This window comes from Crotalus tigris, unplaced genomic scaffold (genome assembly GCF_016545835.1).
Source record: "Crotalus tigris isolate CLP2741 ecotype Arizona unplaced genomic scaffold, ASM1654583v1 scf7180000017736.1026742, whole genome shotgun sequence".
Classification (NCBI taxonomy): domain Eukaryota; kingdom Metazoa; phylum Chordata; class Lepidosauria; order Squamata; family Viperidae; genus Crotalus; species Crotalus tigris.
Window position 1 is genome coordinate 626,246 of NW_024096602.1, and position 21,339 is coordinate 647,584.

General features: G+C 41.7%; 1 protein-coding gene across 2 annotated transcripts in view; it reads right to left on the reverse strand.

Moving 5' to 3' along the window:
* Nucleotides 1-674: 674 nt before the first annotated feature.
* ADK (adenosine kinase) overlaps nt 675-21,339 on the reverse strand; it is a 124,574-nt gene continuing 103,909 nt past the window's right edge. For both annotated transcript variants that reach the window (XM_039339647.1, XM_039339648.1), the window contains exons 10-11: nt 10,494-10,580; nt 675-1,611 (exon numbers count right to left, since the gene is read on the reverse strand). In XM_039339647.1, coding sequence (XP_039195581.1) covers nt 1,487-1,611; nt 10,494-10,580 — 212 coding nt within the window. In that variant the 3' untranslated portion in view covers nt 675-1,486. The remainder of the gene's footprint in view (nt 1,612-10,493; nt 10,581-21,339) is intronic.

Sequence of the window (21,339 nt, forward strand, 5' to 3'; positions counted from 1 at the left end):
TATTTTTTACGCAGGGCACAAGAGAGGCGAGATGAACTCAACTAGTGGGGTGAACAAAGGGGAACAGATGTAACGGGGTGGGGACAGGCCCACTAGTGCTTGGCTGTCTGGAGCCCCATAAACACATCTCAATACATTAACCACCTGGATGTCCCAAAGATGCTTTTTCACGAGGCAACTGGACTTTCTTGCTTTTCTTTGAAGATGTTTCGCTTCTCATCTAAGAAGCTAGTTTACATTTTATGCTGAAATATAAGTTTCCAGTAACCAGCTTTTTTCTACGTGGAGCTACATGGCCAATAGGAAGCTTTTGCCATAAAATAATGATCCATATCCAATTTCTCTGAGGTTCTGTCTTGGTAATGGAAAGTTCAGACATTCTGCTGGGTTCCAAATGAAGCCCATTTTATTTCAATGTCCTGTGAACAACCACTAGATTTTAATTACTGGGTCAATAGCGTCAGTATATTTTTATGCCCTTCCTAATAATAAATTAATAGCAGCAAGGTTATAGGTTTTGGTTACTTAATTAAATATTTTTTCTTCTTTTCTAAATTGTGTGTTTTTATCAGCATCACTGATGAATTGCAGTGCAGTTAATGCTTCCCACTTGCTCTTATAAGAGCCTATTTACTGCCACAGAACCCCGTCACACCATTAAAAGCCCAGAAAACGCCTGTATCACAATTCCTTTATTTATCAGTATCAAATTACATAGTAAATTACTTTGGAGAATGTGTTTCTTGAATACTGTAACACAAATAAAGATGTTTCCATTATTTGACGTACCTTGTCTTAAAACTGTGCGTTGAAATAAAATATTTTGGCATGACCCAAAGAAACAGCCTGCATGAGTTTTCTGTACTCCCATTTGCACATAATACATTTATACTTTCTGAGATGTGGCTTCATAGCTGGCCCGTATCTATTATGGGCTTTACTTATAATAACATCCAGTTCCTGCTCTGGGAAAATGAAATTCCCGAACCGAAATTCAAGTTAGCATGAAGAATGAAAGTCCTACCTCTCATTTGAGGAGCCTACCCCCCATTTCCTACCCTAGCTCAAACAATCTTGGGTCACCCCGGAAACCATGACTGTACTTCCGATTACTGCAAGAGAGCCAGGATTCAGCTGGGAAGGCCAGTAAACCACACCAGGGATCAAGGCCCAACCCTTAGACTTGTACCATTATTTTAGTTACTTCCCAACTGAATTCTTTTCTGGCTGAAGGGAGCAGCGCTGGCCAGGACACCAGAAGGATTTTGGCATTCCCTTGAGAGACAGAGTGTGTGTGTGTGTGTGAGGGAGAGATGCGATGCACAGGGCATCCAAAACTGCACCCTGGATGATCTGTCAGTCCGACGTTCTGATGATGGGAGGGAGAAGGGCATCCAAGAGAGGGGTCCAAATGAACAGAAGTACAGAAAGGCCAATGCAGGGTCCGGGTGGGGGGCCGGGACAGGAAGTAGGCAGCGTCTCAGTATCATTTGAAGTCGGGTTTCTCCGGGAAGGTGCAACCGGAACGCTTGATGATCACACTGGCCGCGTAGTGTCCAGCCCGGATGCACTCCGTCAATGGCCGCTCGTAGACCAACTGAGACAGGAAGCCTGAAGGACAAGGCGAAAAGGAGCGGGGAAAAATACACGAAAGGCTGAGCACACCTGATACACCCCCCACTCTAGGATGGGAAGTCGCCAGGGCATGGCTCGCGTGCCTGGCTGAGAAATTCTGAGAATCTTAAAGTTGCCAAGTTTGAAGACCTCTGAATTAGGCTGCATTTCATTAATTTAATAAGATCTTTAAAATACTGAATCAAATATCCCTTTATCTTAGCCCCCTTGGCTTCATCTCCTTTTTTTAATGCCACCCTCAAGTTGCAACCTAAGATCAAGCACGGTCCTCAGCTTAAAACAGGTTATGAATCCCTTGACTAGGTCACATCCAAAGTCTTCTTCCCGTTCTATGATAGCTCCTCATATATTATAATTACATTCTTAGAATTGTGAACAATTAAGAGAAGTAATTTTTCTCCTCATACTTCAACGATTATGTTCTTGGAATTTTGACAACTGGTCTGATCAACCAACTTTGGTCATTAGCCTGGAGATGCCCAAGTTCTAATTTTGTAATTATCAGTTTGAGTCTCACTATCAGAGATGAAATGTTTGATGAAGCCAAAGCAGCAAGGTATGATCATGATATGCATGTTAAGAACATTCAGAGTTTTCGGTAATTAATGTCAGTTTCAGAAGAAATGTACAAGGACATCGGGCAATTTCCCTTTAATATAAAAGTGAAGAGCCTCAGCAGTTTTGGAAGTTCTTGTTATTATTCAGGAGGAGTTTCATCAACTCATCATTCTTGTCATATGGCCCTCTTTCCCTTCAAAGTTCTTAAACATTATAGTAGTTAATCCTGACAACTGCTTGGACCATCCTGAGCTTCATCATGGACAGATGAAATTGGATTCAGATGGTGACCTGTGAAATTGTTTCAACATGGAGCAATGTGAGGCCTCAAGGAGACCCCATGCATGCCGGGTGACTTGGACGTTTTGACCACCTTAAAGATAGCACGTCAAAAGCCCAGCTTGGAAGTAGCCAGGGAAGGAGTCTCTGAATAGGTAAAGGCGTTAAGAAAAAGATCTTAAGTGGCTGTCCAAGAGCAATACTGGATCAAGGAGGATCTCCACCAAATAAAACTGATCCTTAAGAGAGAATGCAACCCTCTCCATAACTGATAGGTCAGGCCCAGCTTCTCACCCTCCGGATACCTGGTGGCTCTGATGGTGTGCTGCTGTGTAGCTGAAGAGAGCTGTTATTGTAGGATTGCTTGGGGAATGAGGAAGAAATAAGAGTTGGCTGTGAAGAATAAGAAGACTGTGTTTATTTCCCTTATGAGTCCCAACTGATCCTGTGGCTTCAAGATATCCATGTGGATTGAGATCTGAACAGGCTTCGGTAGAATAGGACATCCATAAGTCGTTCTGTTCAACACTTCTGAAGCAACTAGATCTGGCTAATCACATATACAGCCTACGAATGGCAGGAACAGAGCTGTAAATGTCTCCTCCTATTTTTAAAAAGCAATTAATAAAATCAGCCCTGGATAAGTCTACCTTGCAGTCTCTGAATATGGTAGGTTTAAAGATAAGAAAGGCTGGTTGATGTCAGAATCAACCCACAAGGACTTCAACGTATCTACAGTTAATCTTGCCTGTTATTGTCCCCAAAGGCCCCCAAAGTGGTCAGGTGGGGCCACCTCAGTCACAGTAGGCTGAGATCTACTCAGACATATCCCTACTTAAGTCCCCTAATCAGCAGTGAGGCTATAATTATGACCTACCTGATTACAACAAAATTGACTTAACAGTCACTGGGAATTGGGACAAAGTGGCATTTCTCCCTTTTTTCCGTCTGGAAGCTACAGTACATACTACATCCATCCCAAAATATGCTAAAACAAGCAACGGTGTTTTGTACTGAATAAAAATATTCAGATGTTTTAAATTATAACATTTTACTGTTTAAATAAAATTAAAATAAGCCTTAACCATTGTCTAAACTTTGGAGCTAAAAACTCTTTTGTTATTTCAGTCAAAAGACTTTTCTTCAGAAGTCAAAATAAGAATAGCGAAGTAATTTCTTCTTAGCCTACATAAATAGCGAAGTAATTTTTTTTTAAAGCCACAAATAAACCAGGCTCTGCTGAAGAGAAAGCCGTGGGTGTCTTGTCTGTTTTTAATAAAGAACCTTTCCCAAAATAGTACATTTTCTTCCTGCACCTTTGGTTTTGCTTCCATATATTTGTTTCTTGGAAGCTAAGAAATCTCCTTTCTGCTCCAGGACATGCAGCTCCAGCTTAGCGTGCAGGAAATACGAGTCGTAAAGTAAGATTTTTAAGCAGGACAATATTTTAAAAAGGGAAGAACTGCACTACCCTTTAATACACTCCCTGGCCTTTTATGTTCAGCCCAGCAGCTGCTCAGCCCAGCCAGCAGTGGGTGATTTACCGAGGCCCGGCTGCTGTATTCAGTCACTGCCCGGCTCCTTGCCAATAATACCCACTTTTTTTTTTTAAATTGAAAAGTTTTACAAAAAATTACAAAATATACCCCAAACCCTCCCCCCTCCCCCAGAGCTGAATACAGGGTAATAAATATAATAATCATAATCTAACTAACATTAACCAACTATATAAATAAACAAATATAATGCGCTTTAACTGTCTTTTAACACAAAGTAAGCAATTTAAGAATAAACTTAATCATATAAACAAATTAAAATCCTAATATCTAAACAACACAATATCACAAAATTTCCACTATGCTAAAAGACCCCACTTTCTGAACTATCGCCTGGCTGAAAGGGATGCCCAAAGGCTAGTCAATGTCAGTTTGCTTTGGGCAAAGCAGAGCCACAACGGATGACTCACAATCACAACCAAGGAAGATGCTAAAAAGAAGGAACCTGAAGACGGCCCTTAGGATGTTAACTCTGTAGCAGATGGCAGACAAGATTTGCAAGAGATCTGATTTTTTTTTTAAAAAACGAAAGCACCGTTACCTGGGATGGAAGGAAGCCTGTTTAATTCAGAGAGCCTTTCACGAATAAGCCAGACTTTGGCATTAAAAGTTACTCAGCTTTCGCGATTCATATTTCAAGCTCCTAATCTGGATTGCTTTCTAATGCTGAGCTGAGCTGATGAAACAAGGGGGTCACTTTCACCAACCGCGCTAAATTAAAATGCAGTTTTAATTTTGACTTGGGCGTGACTGTGGCTTGTAAACCATTTTTGTGCGAATCCAGGAATGGTGTCTAGTAAGCCCTGGCCAAGTGCAACTTTTATTTCATAGTGGATTTTCAAAAATTTTGTAAGCCGCCGAGAGCCGCCTATGCGGCAGCTATGTCAATTTGTTTAATAAATACGTAAAACGTGTGACATGGTTCACCTGAGCGCCCCAGCAAAGCACCCTGGAAAAGCATCAGCCTCACTCGAAGAGATTTTCTACAAAAACTGCCAGATGCCCCTTTTTCCTCCTTGCTCTTTCTGAGGGCTCTCCCGTTTTAAGGCCTTTGATTTCAGCCGTCCTGCTTTATCTTCCTGCAGCCTTTCCTGAATCCTCCCCGTTCAGGAGAGAGGGCAGTGACAGAACTGCCGCTCTGCTCGTCTGCCTTGATGCTAGGCCGAAGACCTGCTTTCCTCCAGCTGAGTAAAAATCAATGTGAAGTTTGAGGAAACCCATCCACGGCTTGATTAGGATGTGTTGCTTGTTCTGTAACAACCACTTGAAGCTGTCTGTGGTAGAAATTGATTCGGCTCCGTTAAATCTAAGGAGCTGGGGAAAAGAGACCCATTGATGCGGCGGTTATAAAAACACTCAGCAGGAGACTCAGAAGCTGGAACAAACAGCGTAAGAAGTGTCAATAATTTTTACTCTCTATCTATATTTTTCATCTCTGGGAGGGAAAGAAACCCCTGAGTGCACTATCGTTATCAAACACCCCACATGCTAACTAATGCTTATTTCATAATCAAATTCAATTCCACCACAACAACCGTTCAGCACATTCCTTATAGTTCGCCTATCTATCTCTAGCATTCTTCTTCCTGAAGGTATAGTTCGCCTATCTATCTCTAGCATTCTTCTTCCTGAAGGAGGACAAGCGTAATCATAAAACAGTATAAAATCAAAGGATTACAAGAACGTCTTCCAGCTGTGAATAATATATTTTAAAACACACAGGCACATAAGGAAAAAAAAAAGGCAACGGACAGCTGATGGCATTTTGGCCCTGTGGAAATGTTCGTTTTTGAAAATCCCCTGGAGAACAGGCACATCTTAGTATGTCTGATCTTAAGCCAGGGGTCTCCAAACTTGGCAATCTTAAGACTTGTGGACTTCAACTCCCAGAATTCCCCAGCCAGCACGGCTGGCTGGGGAATTCTGGATGATAAAGTTCACAAAGTCCTTAAAGCTGCCCAGTTTGGAGACCCCTGCCTTAAACTGGCAGCGCAGGAGAGGGCTACAGAAGCACCAGGTCACTAGGATGGTTGAGTGAACCCGCCCTCCTCATTGGCTTGGCTCGTCAGAAGGTCGCAAAGGGGGATCACGTGACCCCGAGGCACTGCGACCGTCACAAATACGAGTCAGTTGCCCAGCATTTGAACTTTGATCACGTGGCCACGGGGGACGCGGCAACGGTTGTCAAGTGTGAAAAACAGCCATGGGTCATTTTCTGAAGTGCCGTGCTAGAGCCTCAGAAAGGAGATGGAGAAGGAGTCATGAAAAGATGGTGAGATTTGGGGAATCAGGAAGAAGAAATGGAACGAGGTCATCTTTGCCTCACATAGTGATTTTGTTTTTTTACATGGGAGAATGTGAAGAATATTTCGAACCGAAAGAGCAAAGGGCACTACAGTATAATCTGCTATTAAACGCTCTCCGGGCAGAGTGTGGAGACACAAAGCAATTTTTGTGCTTCTGGGTCCCACTTAGTATTTGAAAACATGTCTGCAGTGTTCAAAAAGCTGACAGTCACCATTATAATTAGATCAAAAACTTTAAGAATACACAAAAATATTTTTTTCTAATACAATAGAGGGAAATCTGCCAAATTCATGTCAGAAATCTCCTCCTCGGAGTAGCTGTCAGTCAGAAGGCTGAGGAACTGAAAAGAGAATTTTCTTTCCCCGTCTCCAACCGAATTGCAAGAAGAGATAGTAAGGGTTAAACCAGAAAGACGTGCTGAGCTAATCTCTTTTACACTTATCTTCAGCTGAAAGGAAAGAGGCAAGAGCTAAAACATTCTTCACCTCAACAGTCTTTATTTTTCATTCTGCTTCATTTATAATGATTGCACAAGACACAATTCATAAAGCAATGGAGTTTCCGAAATCGGCTATCTTTTTTTTAAACAATAAAGTTACCCTAGCAATCATCTGAGGCGCATATTTTACAGCTGTCAGATGGTGAAGGAGAGAACCAGATTTATCCCAGGGGACGGGGAAATTAGGATAGGAGGTGAGGGAAGTAATCTGTGACAGGTATTTTAATTATGATGATCATCTTACTGTCATGTTTTTATTTCAGGCAGCCTCCCAGGCTTCAAGAGGAAAGCTAGAGGTATCTCACTCGGCATCGCTCCTATTTTTGTCTCTCTGCCAAAATCTGGACAATATAAAATAAAACAATGTGTACATTTCCTTATTTGCTGGTTGATGTCGTGAAATTTAGATTTCCTGAAATAAAGTTGAGGTTATTCAATAGGTGGGGAGATCTTCCTGTCAATTGAAGAATATCTAGTTTATCGAATTGTTGAAACAAAATCAGTTCCATCTAAGGTAATCCTTGACTTACGATCGCAACTGAGCCCAAAATTTGGGGCTTAGATTTATTTTCTTGGCAATATTACATCCAATTATGATAATGGCTTGGATTCAAAGGTAAAAAAATGGAAATTATGTTCAAACAGACAGAGAAACCATTGATCAGCAGAACCTCAAGAGATGGTAGTCAACCTACTGGAAGAGGACTATATTTTCTGTGAAAAAATAGACTTCTTTCCAGATGCCCCTGAATCTCCAAATGATGGCTTCTAGTCCTCCTGAGCACTCCAGGTGGGAATATGCTGGAATGGATGTTATAAATAAAGTAATAAAATGGAGCTGGGATAAAGGCAAAAATTATGTGCCTACTGTATGAACTTTTGAAGAAGTAGAGGCATTTGAGGAATGTTCTGCCAGTCATTTTCTGAATATTACATGACATGATAGCAGTGTTCCAGTATTTGAGGGGCTGCCACAAAGAAGAGGGGGTCAACCTGTTCCCCAAAACACCAGAAGGGAGGACAAGAAACAATGGATGGAAACTAATCAAGGAGAGAAGCAACCTAGAAGTAAGGAGAACCTTTCTAACAGTGAAGACAAGCAACCAGAGGAACAGAAGTTGCGTCCAGATATGGTGGGTGCTCCATCACTGGAGGTTTTTAGGAAGAGACTGGACAGCCACCGGTCCGGAATAGTCTAGTGCAGTGGTTCTCAACCTTTTTAATGCCGCGACCCCCAACCAGTCGTAAGTCGAGGACTACTCAACCGGTCGTAAGTCGAGGACTACTCAACTGGTGCAGCACCGTTTGCAGAATGGAACTTTTGGCGGGCTCAGCAGGGCAGAGACAGCCTGGACAATCCCTGTTGGCTTTTGAAAGCCAATAGAATGAGACTCTATTCAAGAGAGTCTATTCTATTGGCTTTCAAAAGCCGATAGAATAAAAGGGAGTAGCACAGCTAAGGAAAAGGGGGAAAAATGGCGGACTGCGTTGTTTGGCGACCCCCGTGAAATGGTCGTTTGACCCCAAATGGGGTCCCGACCCACAGGTGGAGAACCACTGGTCTAGTGGGTCTCCTGCTTGAGCAGGGGGCTGGGCTAGAAGACCTCCAAGGTTTCTTCCAGCTTTATCATTCTGCAATTCTGTTATTCTATCAATCCTAAAATTTACTAGCTCCTTGGAAATTGGTACATTTGGAAGAACAGATATGCGGCACCAGGGGACCAAATACGATGCAGTCACTTATAGCCAGCTATACCCCTCTTAATGTATCTCCAACTAAATATTGCTTTCCTCAAATTAGATCACCCCACCTGCCACTAAATTTACTAATAAATCACCTTCTGGATGGTGAGAAAGAGAAAAAAAATATTTCTATTATTATTCTACGGTTAGATTTTGTGCATTCACACACAAGCACACAGAACTAGGTAGATTTTCTCTGAGACACAGTGCCCTTTAGGTAAAATTTTTGCTTTCCATCTGTTAACACTATGTAAATATTGTCCTCTTGAAGCTGGACCTGGAGAGGTCAGCTCTCCCGTAAGCTACATAAATTAAAAGCTACATAAATTAAGATGCTTCCAACTGTTTATATCCCGGTGGAGTTTAGCTGAAAATGCATTCAGAATAGAACATATTTAGAATTCCACCCCAACGCCTCCTCTGGCATTAGCCTTTTCTATTTGCAACCTCTACTACTACTACTAAAAGGAAGGGACCACACGTTTCAGTCTAAGCGCTACCAATAATGCTCTTCAGGGATCAAAAATGCCTAGATTTATGGAAGAGAGCTTCTCAGTTCCACTCAGAAATTAGTTCCTTAGGTGCAGTTTTGCCAGATTTCCTAAGGTTTAAACCCTGAGTAGAGCCTGAAAGATAATAGCTAATGCTGTACAGACCAAGACCGAAACACCCGAGACAGGCACAAGCCTAACACATGAGAACGGAGAGTCTACGACTCCATCTCCCCAACTGGTTCTCCTCAACTCTTTTCCTTCCTACAATGCTTAGAGAACAGATTGAGCTCCTCATCCAATAACACAGATAAAGGCTTTTAGGATAACCTTCAACCAACTGTCCTATGGTCTTTTCGGTCAGGAGGAGGAGGAGGAGTGGGAGGAAGAGGAAGGAGGAGGAGGAGGAGAAGGAAGAGAATTCTGTTTCTGTCATTATTTGGGCTAATGCCCAAACAACCACCAGAGGGCAGCCAGGGTTTGTGTTTTCTGAATCATGTTGCTGCCACCTAGGGGTTGCCTAGAGTTCTGCAATACAGACTTGATAGTACAAGATTGACGGCTCAAAGTAAACCTAGATTGTAACAGACTGAACCAAGAAGTGAAGACTCTCCTATATTCGCTTCTGATGTGGCAACAACAACCTTAGTCATACCATGAAAACAAGTCCCGTATTTTGAGAAAAATAAGGAGAGTGTTGTGGACAACTTTAAGGCTTTCACCATGACATGACCATTTTCAAAGCCTGTTGTTGCAAGATGCAGAAATGTATCATCAACAAGATAACTTTGCAACTACACAAGGTTTTGATTTATTTGAGGCATTTTAAACAATGGAGACAGAAAGTTGGATTCTTCATCCCTTCCCAATATTAAAAAAAATTGAGATCAGATATAAATCGGAGCAGATGTTCTGCTATTTCTGACTCTTAACACATATCATTTGGGGGAGGGGCATTTACACAAACAGATGCACTAAGGAAAAAAAAAGGTTCAAATGTTAGTTATTTTCATACTCTGTAATATTCACTATAACCTGCTAAAAGAAGAGCAATGTGCTAAGATTTTAAAGCCAGGGTAGAATTTGGAGGATTCTACAAAGCATATTTGCGGCAGTTTTGTTTATGCAACATTCTGACAGGCCCAATTAATCTTGTGAAAACAATGTAGATGTTACTTAGTAGATGTTACTTAACAGCATATTATCTGTAAAGGTAGCAAGACGTTTTTCCTGAGAGAATTAACAATCCATTAAAACAGACTCTTAGGATGCAAATGAAGGCTTGCAAAGAACAAGCTTGATGCTCTATGCTGGAAAAAAACACCAACACTTGTCATCACCTTGTCTAATGAAGTTGCCGAGGAGGAGAGGAAGGTGGGAGAACAGGAAGATCTCCAGATAGAATAACTTGAGAAAGATACGTACCGCCCACAAAGGCATCTCCGGCTCCGTTAGTGTCAACTATCTCGCTTTGGTCACTAATTAAGACTGGGAAAGCTCTTACTTCGTTTTCTAAAAGGAAAGGAAAGGAAAAAAAAACATCTTTTACAACATAATTTCACCATGTTCTGAAAGGCAACATCTTGTCAAATGCAAAACCATGGACGCCTTCAAGCAGCCCCAAGGCAGACATGTTTCCATTTTGTAAGTGGACTCAGCCAAGAGTTGGCTTTGACGGCCTCCCTGGGGCCTTTCCAAGAGAAAAACCTTGAGCAGGATACTAACCAAGACAGTACAATTAATTTGCAACCCATTGCAACTTGAGCACCGAAAAGAGCAGGAATGGGAAAACTCCAGTCTTCCAGGTGTTTCTGTAAATCTCAACCAGTGTGGCTTGTGGCTAGGGAAGAGCAATGTTGGGAGAACCACAGGTTCCTTAGGCAAGGAGAGAAGCCTCTGGAGTTGACAAGTGCACATGAAATGTGAGGAGGAGGGGCTTTGCACTGTAAAAAAAAACCCCTAAATGATATCCTTTTTCCTTAAAACAAAAAAAGAAGAAGAATCTGGATGGTAGGTTCTCTTTCGCATGATAGATTTAATGGAAACATTTTCTAGTTTTGCTTGCATCCTTTTTGCAATCCTGCTCAATTTCTAGCAATTCTTTCAAGGGATTTAAAAACGGCGTATTTGAACAGAATAGGTGCACATTCTTCATGATCAGAGATGTTTCTTAATGGGTGTGATGTCATTAACACCTTTTTTGATGTGCAAATTATGAAAATTAAAAAGCCTGCATAACAGACAACAACCATACTGCATAAATTACAATAATAAGATGAAAGAATAAACCGACTGTTATAGGAGATCCAAAAAACTTTATGACAACTGTGTTTATTTTAAAAATCTTAAATAAATAACCAGGCTAATGTAATAGGAAGCAACCAAAGAAGCGGTTATCAAAATGTTTATGGAAACTGGGTAAGCAGTGCGTCTGTGAGGGCTAGACGGACCCAGGCTGGAAACATCGAGGGCCCTGCAGTAACCATGCCCAGATGTTGACCACCCTTCCCACGAGGAAACTGACTCTCAGCTCATTTAGGTACTCAGGCAGGACTGGAACCTGGGCCATATAGAGATTTGAGCCAAAACCTGCAGAATCTTTGTTGTTTTCTAGTGCATGTAATAAAACCAGCTTGAATCTCTCTGCCTGTGAAATTATAAGTTCAGGAACATGTTTGGATAAAACCCCGTTGCTGTAGGTTCTCCTGCTTGAGTAGGGGGTTTGACTAGAAGACCTCCAAAGTCCCATTTCAACTCTGCTATTCTATTAAATGAAACGAAATCTGATTTGGTACACTTCTCATGGTGGCCTTCTCCTGGCAAATCACGTTTTGGTGGTGTCACCCAAAAATACCCAAATGCACGGTTAGGAAGAACGGACACAGATTGTATAGCAGCAACAGGAGGACCACCCGACAGGCTTATAGCAGGCCACGCGTGGGTGTGTCACCATCCACCCATGGCAGCCAGAACATACAGGTAATCCTTGAATTACGACCATTCATTTAGTGATTGTTCAAAGTTACGACAGCACTAAAAAGTGACTTATGACATTTACAACCACTGCATCGTCCTCATGGTCACATGATCAAAATTCAGACGCTTGACAACTGACTAACATTTATGACTGTCCGAGTGTCCCGGGGTCACGTGATCCCCTTTTGTGACCTTCTGACAAGCAAAGTCAATCGTGTTACTAACTGAACAATTGCAGTGATTTGCTTAACAACTGTGGCAACTAAAGTCTCATAGTGGGCCAAAGCTCACTTTAACAACTGTCCAACTCATCACTGGAAATTTTGAGCCCAATCGTGGTCATAAGTCAAGGACTATCCCAAAATGGATGGCCTGGCCCAAGGATAAAACCCTTCTGTGCACTCAATATGATTAGTCATTCAGGATAAAATCCAACACAAACTCAAACTGTGAGCGAGACTTATGCTCAGTGGACCTGCAATAGTTGCGCTCCTTAATTCTTTATTTATGATTTAGGAATGAATGAAGAAATAAATAAATAACAGGCTTCACCAATTGCTCCCCATAGACTTTAGAAACTGCGTCATTTACTTACATTCTTCAAAGGTTTCTAGTTTTGGCTGCTTCTTACACTGCTGTCTTCTTAAATGGGTTTTATTAAGAATAATGGGTTTTTTAAATATCTTTCTAAGGCACAATGAGATTTGAAATTTATGCTAATCTCCAAAGGTTACATTCTGTTCTTAACTATACTCACGAAAATACAGGATAGATCACACCGCTCTCAACGGAATTACCTCAGAAACATGATGGCAGGATAAACTATAGTGGTATCAGCCTCTCCAAGTGAAATAAATTTATTCATCCTAAATGAGTTGTTGATTGTTCCTCTGATAATTAAGTACACAAGTCTATGATCCTTTAGGATCATCTAATTAGTATCCACATAATTTCACTTAATTGCCACTGTAATTGGAATGTATAGGATTTACCCCGTTTCAAAATAATTGCATGCACATTTTAATATAAATTATGTAACAGTTTAGTTTATAGATTATTTTTCACATATGGAGCACAACTCATTAGGATGTTAGTTATTATAATCGCAGTTGTGACAGGCATTTTCTACCCAAAGCTTCTGAATCGTATGTTTGCATACCAAACCTTTAAAAGCATGACGTGGGGATAAAAATACTCATAAAAATACAGAGCAGGGCTTAGACGCCCACTGTCATTTACAGTAAGCGGGGAAAAAAGAACTCTAGCTATAAAGAACGTCTCATTATGAACACAATAACAAACATGCTAGAAGGCATAAATGAAAAAATATCCATCCTGCATATTTCCTGAACACTGTCAGGTTTATGCCACAACTTGTCATTTTTAATTACTTTTCTTTGAAAGCTTTCCTAGGCTCATGCTTTGTTTTAAATCTCTCCCCCCAAAAAACAATATTTCAGGCAGTTAAAGGACAAAAGGAAAGAGAGGAACATTCTGGAAAGCCCTTTGCCACAGCCCTAGAATGTTTTTCGGACTGAAAATGGCAAATTATTAAATTTTGGGAAAAACAACCCCTAATAAAAATAGTTCACATGTGCAACTAGACCTCCATCACCTGTGTGCATTCAGAGAGGAGGAAGGAATTGAAACCAACGTAACCATACTCTTCCTCTTATAACTGCTTTTCAGCTGACTTAATATGACTTACACTGATATTTTGCACACCCACAATCTAGACCAGGGGTCTTCAAACTTGGCCCTTTTATGACTTGGCTGAGGAATTCTGGGAGCTGAAGTCCACAAGTCATAAAAGGGCTAAGTTTGAAGACCCCTGATCTAAACAATGTACCAGAAGCCACTAAGTTGACTCCAAAAATAATGGATTTTTCTGAAAGGACAGATGGTTGTGTGAATGGCATCTCCAAGAGCTGTTTGGGTGAAGAAGAAACTTGTCTTTTGGACAAGGGTCTCAACCAAGAGAACAGGACTCTGTCTAAAAGCTGAGCAAGACACGGACATCCAGACAGAAGTGCCAGGTTACTCTAGATAGCTGGGTGAAGCTGTTATTCCATGGAGGTCTGGAAGGGAAGTCAGATACGCAGTGAGGAAAGGGGGATCCATCTCTTAGCAAAGTGGATGGATAAACGGGACTCTACGATTCACCCAGATACTCTGCCGTCAGAAAGGCCGCCTTCAGAGGGAACAGTCTCAGGAGTGAAATGGCAGGCACATGAAATGGGTTATACCTGACAGCTACTAAATCTAACAGGGGCAAAAAAAAAAAATGATAGGAATGGAGCAGGAGATAAGATAATCAATCCCCAGAGAGGCCAGAGGATGGGAAAACAGGAGGGCAATCAGCCTGGGAACCGGCCTCTGCTAAAATCACCGCTGAACCAGGGGCTTGAAATAAAATTACCTTTTGACCTGCTTAGGCCCCAGGATAAATCAGAACGTAGGGCCCACTTTAAAGCATTTTTACTTTTGCATTTATTAATTAAAAATAATTAACTCGAATTGAATCCTTCTGCTACAGCAATATGCCTGATGTAATGTTTCCCATTATACGATCAGATTCTCTGCCCAGAACTTCATTTTTTAAGAGGAGGAAGAATTCTATCTTACAACAATCGGAGATATATTTCTTTCTCTGGATGAGAATAATTTCACTTTTAGCTTTGCAACTGAACTGGAGAATGACAAGACCATTTGTTCCACTTGTGGCTTCGTCCTCTTATTCCTTATTTTGCCCAATGAAACATTCTAGTGATTTGGAGACTGCTCCCTATTAATCTATTAACCTCAGCTACACACTGACCACTCTCCAAGCAAATTCTCTGATCTTGGAACTGAATGAGACTGCAGAACTGTACAGTCCTAAACCCCCCATTCATGCCAAGAAAAATAAAATTCAGTGGAACAAAACACTACCAAAAGTGATTGCCAGACTATCCAGCTCCCACGACTGCTTAGGTCACAACATATGGACCCGTTTTTCTAAGCAGCCTGGAAAAAAACGGAATTTGGGAGAAATTGATATCTTTAGGGAGAAGAGTCAGAACTTAAAAGCTAGGATGGGGCTACAGACTGCCTTCGACCTGAACAACACCTCTATATTGTTCTGCCTATTTCCAAGCTAAAGGAAATTTGAGTGACTCTGGCAAGACCTTACACTTGCTATGTCACAGGTTGCTGCCTGAAGCTCGCTGTTCAGAACAGAAGCCTCTGCTCCCAGCCGGATGCCACTGCTCACTTTTTATTCAGCCATTGGCTTCAGAAGCCCTGGGCACTCGAGCCCCTCAAACCCCTTTCACCTAGGAAAACATGCCCAGTGTCACAATATTCTCCTTTTGTCGCTAATTAAGAAGGCAGAGGATCTTTTATTACTGGGAACTGAATTTTGGAATGCCTTCATTGTGAACATTTCCTAGACGGGTGCTCCATTTCCTTTTAATTGTGTGCGCCAAAAACATATTTCACCTGTCCTCAGTATTTAACTGCTGCTTCATCTTGCTTTCAATGGACATTTTATCTTGGTGCTGATAGTTATTCTGCATTTTGAATGGTGAAGTGCCTCGTTTCATTTTTTGTCAGCCAACTTGGTTTTATCTAACAGAAAAGAACATAGCCAGCAATTGGTCTTCGGAAGGGGACCCTCTCACAGGGTTTCATGGCTATCAATTTAATCAACCAACCAACCAACCAGAAATCAAGCCAACTAGGGTGAAAATTGCATGAATCAAATTAAATCAAACCCATCTTTATTTCAGCCATTGATCAGCAGAAGGGGACCCAGGACAGACATTAGGAAACAACATGAAAATATCCAAAGAGAAAAAGTACATGGAGGCGGCCTAGAACAGGGGTCCCCAGCCCGGCCCGTGGGCTGCCAGGAACCGGCCCGCACAGCTGGAGGTGGGCACCGGTGGGCGAGTGAGCAAGCAAAGCTTCATCTGGTATTTGCAGCCGCTTCCCAGCGCTGGCATCACCGCTTCAGCTCCTGCCCAGATCATCAGGCATGAGATCCTCATAGGAGTGCGAACCCTACCGTAAACTGCACGCGCGAGGGAGTTGTGTGCTCCTCCACCCCCGGTCTGTGGAAAAATGGTCTTCCTCGAATTCCAGTGCCAAAAATATTGGGGGCCATTGACATAAAAGATATAATAAATGTGACTCTATAAAGAGGAGAGATAGGAATACAAGATAGGGCATAGGGAAGATTTATGTATATAGTAAGTGAGAGGCTATGTCTGTATGTAACGAAGTAGATGCCCACTGAGTTGAGTTTACCGTCTTGAGTTACAAGCGGAAGCCCAAACTCGTCCTGCAAGGAATGTCCAGCACAGAGTCTGGAAATCATGTAGGTTGCAACAGGGTTTAAAGAATTATGTGAAGTTTGATATGAGAACACAGAATTCTTGTGAGGTATGGCTGAAAGATTCAGCCATTTTTCCCCCTTTAAATCTGAAGGTCAATAAGTGCCATCTAGTGGCATTAAAGCTTCTCATGGGCATCATGTTGCTGGTCCTCAATAATAAGGTAATTTAGCTACTCTCATTCCCTCACATAATCTGCATTTCCAAATATGCACCAAGAGGAACATAATATATTCACAAATAAGCACAGGGATTCTTTATTTAGGGCACATTTTACTTTCAAGTTTTTAAAGTTTAAATATAGCTCCTATCTTGTGTTAGCAAACGCCTCAAATATAATTGTTAGGATCTTGACATATTCAGAGCTTATTAAAATCCTCAGTTAACACTGTAACAAAAAGTCATTGTCATTGACAAGCAAACATTCCCAGTTGTCCTCACAAAGGCATTAAAAAGGAGCGAGCTGATAATTTACAGAATACTGAAGTGCCCACAGATGGAGATACAAACAAAAATCAATTGTCTATAATAGATACTCAAATCTAATACACCATAATTATACAATTATTGATGGACTTCCTCTTGAGAAACAATACGTGCATTAGGATACTATTCTTTTCTTACACATGATTAAGAAAGCGGTTTATCCCTCTTCCGCTAAACCCTTGGCTAGTAACTTTGGGGCTACAGATGTTCGTGTAGGCAGCCCTGATGTTTAATGGTGCATGATGCTCTAGGTGGCTTCCCATAACCTCACTTTGTCTGGGACGAGCTTAGTCAATTGATAGGATAATAAAGAGAGGGGACTACCACAAGCTGGGTTGGGTGCTCACAATTTTGCACAGCTTTTACATTTGCCGTTGTTTGATAACTGATTGCCTGCAGAATTCTTCCTCCATTGCCAGGGACAACAACACACAAATACTATATAGTTACTGTCACATTTGTGCAGGTGGTAGGAAGAGCATGGAATAATTAATTTATTGCATTTTTGCTTTTATTGATATGTATTGAATTCTGTTACCTCTTCTGAGAATAGTTTCTAACATCCGTTATATTTTCCTTTGGACCTGTGAGGACTGAGCAGGCAAGTGTTAGCATGAGGTATAGAATCTGCTTTCCCACAAACAATTCGCTCTGGCTTTTAAATCAAATAACTGCCAGTTTACAAATCACGGGCCAGAGTCTAGTTTCAGATAAAATTAATGCAAAGATGTCTAACATCTGTTTCAGCTCAACAGACACGGCTGTGTTTTCTTGCTCTCCACCCAAAGTCTCCCGGACTGGCGTAGAGGCAGTTCGATTCCGCGCCAGCGTGTGAACGGAAACCCAGAAAACAGAGGTCCTTTGAGGATTCTGAGTTCGAAACAAAATATGCACATGTGGGGAGCTTGGTTTGAGATGAAATCGCAGCTGGAGCAAAATGTGACTTTTAGAGCACCCCTTCTCCATGTGCCCCATTATACAAAACAACTCTAAAAGAGATATTTCGGTCACGAAACGGCAGTTTTGAGTGCTCCAAGTTCAAAATGAAACAAGCCGGTTCCAGTTTTGGCCTAATGCAACACGGCCAACTTGGGAGTCTTCCCAAAGAAAGCCCCGTTGGGCTTGAAGGACCATAGTGGAGCCTGCCCATTATAGTTGAAAGCCATGATGGTTGTAAAGCAAGTCATCAAACGACAGAGTCAACTTTATGACCTTTTTTGCAATGGTTGTTAAGTGAATCATTGCAATCGCTACTTTAATCCGTAGCCATTAAGCAAATGCTGGAGTTGTCAGATGAACCAACTGTTCTCTATGGGGGGTTTACAAAACGTCCTAAGTCCCAGTCATGCGACCACAGGGCGCTGCAAAGGGTTGTAAGTGCAGAACCAACCACTGAGTCCTCTCCAGAGGGGATCACATGACCTTGCCTCCCACTCCACCCCTGGGGCCATCAGAACTTTTGAACTGCGCTGTGAGTACTTTGGGATGGGTTCATCGTAACTTCAAATAGTCGCTAAGCGGCTGGTCGTTAAGTTGAGGACTACCGGTCTTCAGGAAAGCCTGGCCATTGTTTTTAACCCAGCCATTAGCCTTGTGCGATGGATTCCAGTTAGGGGACGGTCGCAGGGACTGAGGCCTGTCTAACTTAATGACAAGAAGGACGAGGGGTGACATGACAGCAGTCTTCCCATACAGGCAGTCCTCAACCTACGACAACTGAGCCCAAAATGATTCGTTCGTGACATCTTATGCCCAATACATATTGTACTTTTTAGGAGCCAGAAGACTGCCAGTTTGCTATCACAAATGAACATGCTAAATCTATCATGATAAATGCTAATTGATTTTTTAAAAATTCATGAGGACTTGAGCGAAGAGACACTTTGTTTAATAGGATGACCACCGATTCCCGTGGATTAAATCCAGTGCAGTAAATAACTATCTTTATGAATGTATGCGTGAAGACAACAATTTGAAACTACACAATTATTTTACACTAAGCCTCCATAGCGGGGGCGGTCTATTTAATCATGGCCAGAGCATAATAATCATGCATCTCAAGGCCAAGCAATATCGCAGAATACCTCAGACTATTAAATTATTTTTCAAATCTTATTAAACATTTGTGTGGAAGAAACAGATGAAGAAATCAATTTAGTGGCTTGACACAAAGTCTACATTCAGAAACAGCCAACACTGCCAGAAGCTTGCAAGGGCCTTTAAAAGCTTTGAGACCCCTCCAAATTGTCCCTGAATTCTTATCTTTAATAGGATCGGATAAGATTATGAAACAGGCCAGAGAAAACCACAAAGGGTTAATAGCGCATAACGTTGGCCTTGCTCCTTTTCTGCTCTTTGGGGCATAAACCCCCTCCCCTTTGTTCACAAAATATTATGAAAAAGGGCAAGAATGTCCAGGAAAAGGGTGTAAGGGTGTGTGTGTCAAAAGACAAGATGGTGGCTGTGATCATTTAATCATGAAAGCTCCACCCCCATCACACATGTAACACAAAACACTTCAGAGCTTCCACTGTGCAGTGGTGGCTATTTTAACTCTTCTGAGCCCTGCACAGATGCCCAGGCAAGTGTGTGTGCGCGCCATGCCTAATGAGGCTTAAGAACCTGAAAAGTAGCCTAGACTGGTTTGGCTTGACCAACCATGGTTTGCTTGCGCCGTCTAACATGGCCTTCCCTCTTCTTTGTCCGCTTCTCCCCTGTTCTCCTGACTTCCTTCCCTCCTGTTCCACACTCTGCTGGGTCTCTTTAGCGCTCTGTAACTGTCTGGTTTGGCACTGCAACCAACCAAGGCAGACACAGGCTTCAGCTGATAGTTAGGACTGCAGAAAAACACAACTGCTACCCACTTGCCTCTCATGAGGAGCTGTATGTGGCAGGAGACAGAAAGAGGGCTGTGAAAATATCCACACACCCCTCACATCCTGGACATAAACCGTTTCAGCTTCTTCCCTCAAGACGACTAGACACAAGGACAGTATTTTTCCCCATGACGTCACTCTGCTAAACAACCAATTCCCACAACACTGTCAAACTACTTAGTAAAGTTCTATTACTATTATTCTCCCCAACTTTCCTACTACCTATCTCCTCAGCTTCTTATGACTATAACTTTGTTACTTACGTTTTATTTTGTTTTATTTATATCCTAGTATGATGCATGTTGTTTGCTTAACTAGTATCCTATGACTATCACTAAGTGATTTATGATGAATGTGTTGTATTTTATGTTTTATGATGAATGTATGTTTATGTTGATTATGATCACGATTTATCACTTATTGCTCGTATGTACACTGAGAGCTTATGCACCAGAGACAAATTCCTTGTGTGTCCCGCCACACTTGGCCAATAAAGAAGAATGAATTAAACTTAGCACTCCTTCCAGCCTCCACGTTCAGGATGTATACGTTCTCTGACCACTAAAGGCAGTACTACTTGGTGCTTTTCCTGCACCACTGCAGGAAAGTTTGAAGCACTACTCTGTCTACCTCTTCTGTGATGGGATTTAGGTCCCCTTTTCTCACTTAGCATCTCAGAAACCGTCCTGGTCATCAAGTCCACGAAGACCTCCTGGTTCTGGTGTCTACGTGGCCCCCCGGGCGGTTTCTGTTCTCTTGGCACGTGACTCGGTTCCTGGAAGAATCCCGTCTTATGGGTTGTGCTGTTGTCCTTCAGAAGCCAAGCGCTTCTCCCAACCCAGGCCACGGAGTTTCCGTAAGAGGTTTCAGTCATAGCACCACACGGCAAATTCAGACACATACATCTCTTTTTCATTAAATATTTTATAATAAATGGTGTGTAAAGAGAAGGATGCTTGATATTCACGAGTGGAAGGATCTATAAGAACATGGCAAATGCAATAATGCTCCGGTAAGTCTTCTGACAACTACCCATGGGCCATACATTTTTACATTCTTAATCATTATTAAGCGACTTCATGTCATACACTGCCTGGTGAATAGCTGTATCCTGATACAGAAATGAATTATAAATGAAATGAAAGATCAAGCAGTCTTAGAAGAATTACCGCTGGGAAATGAAAATCTTTAATTCTCTTTTATTATTGACATTTATTTGGCTACCATGAATAATAATACAGCACAAAGATTCAGCTAAGCTTATGTACTGAACAGCTTTCCTGGACTCAAAGTCACTTAACATTTATGTTTGCTTATGCAACTGACCTTGTGGCATTAGCTCTCCTATCTTGAATTTACTAAGCACATAAATCGGCGCATCCCTTAATTTAATTTACACATGGAATCAAAAGTGCAACCAGTCCTCAAATAATTTCCTTATCACACAAAAACCTCTAAGATTTGATAGTTAGGTTAGGAGCTTCTCTGTGAATGAAAGCAAAATAGCACAGAAGCCATTGAAAAGCATGCTCAAATGATGCTAGGCATAATTTTAAC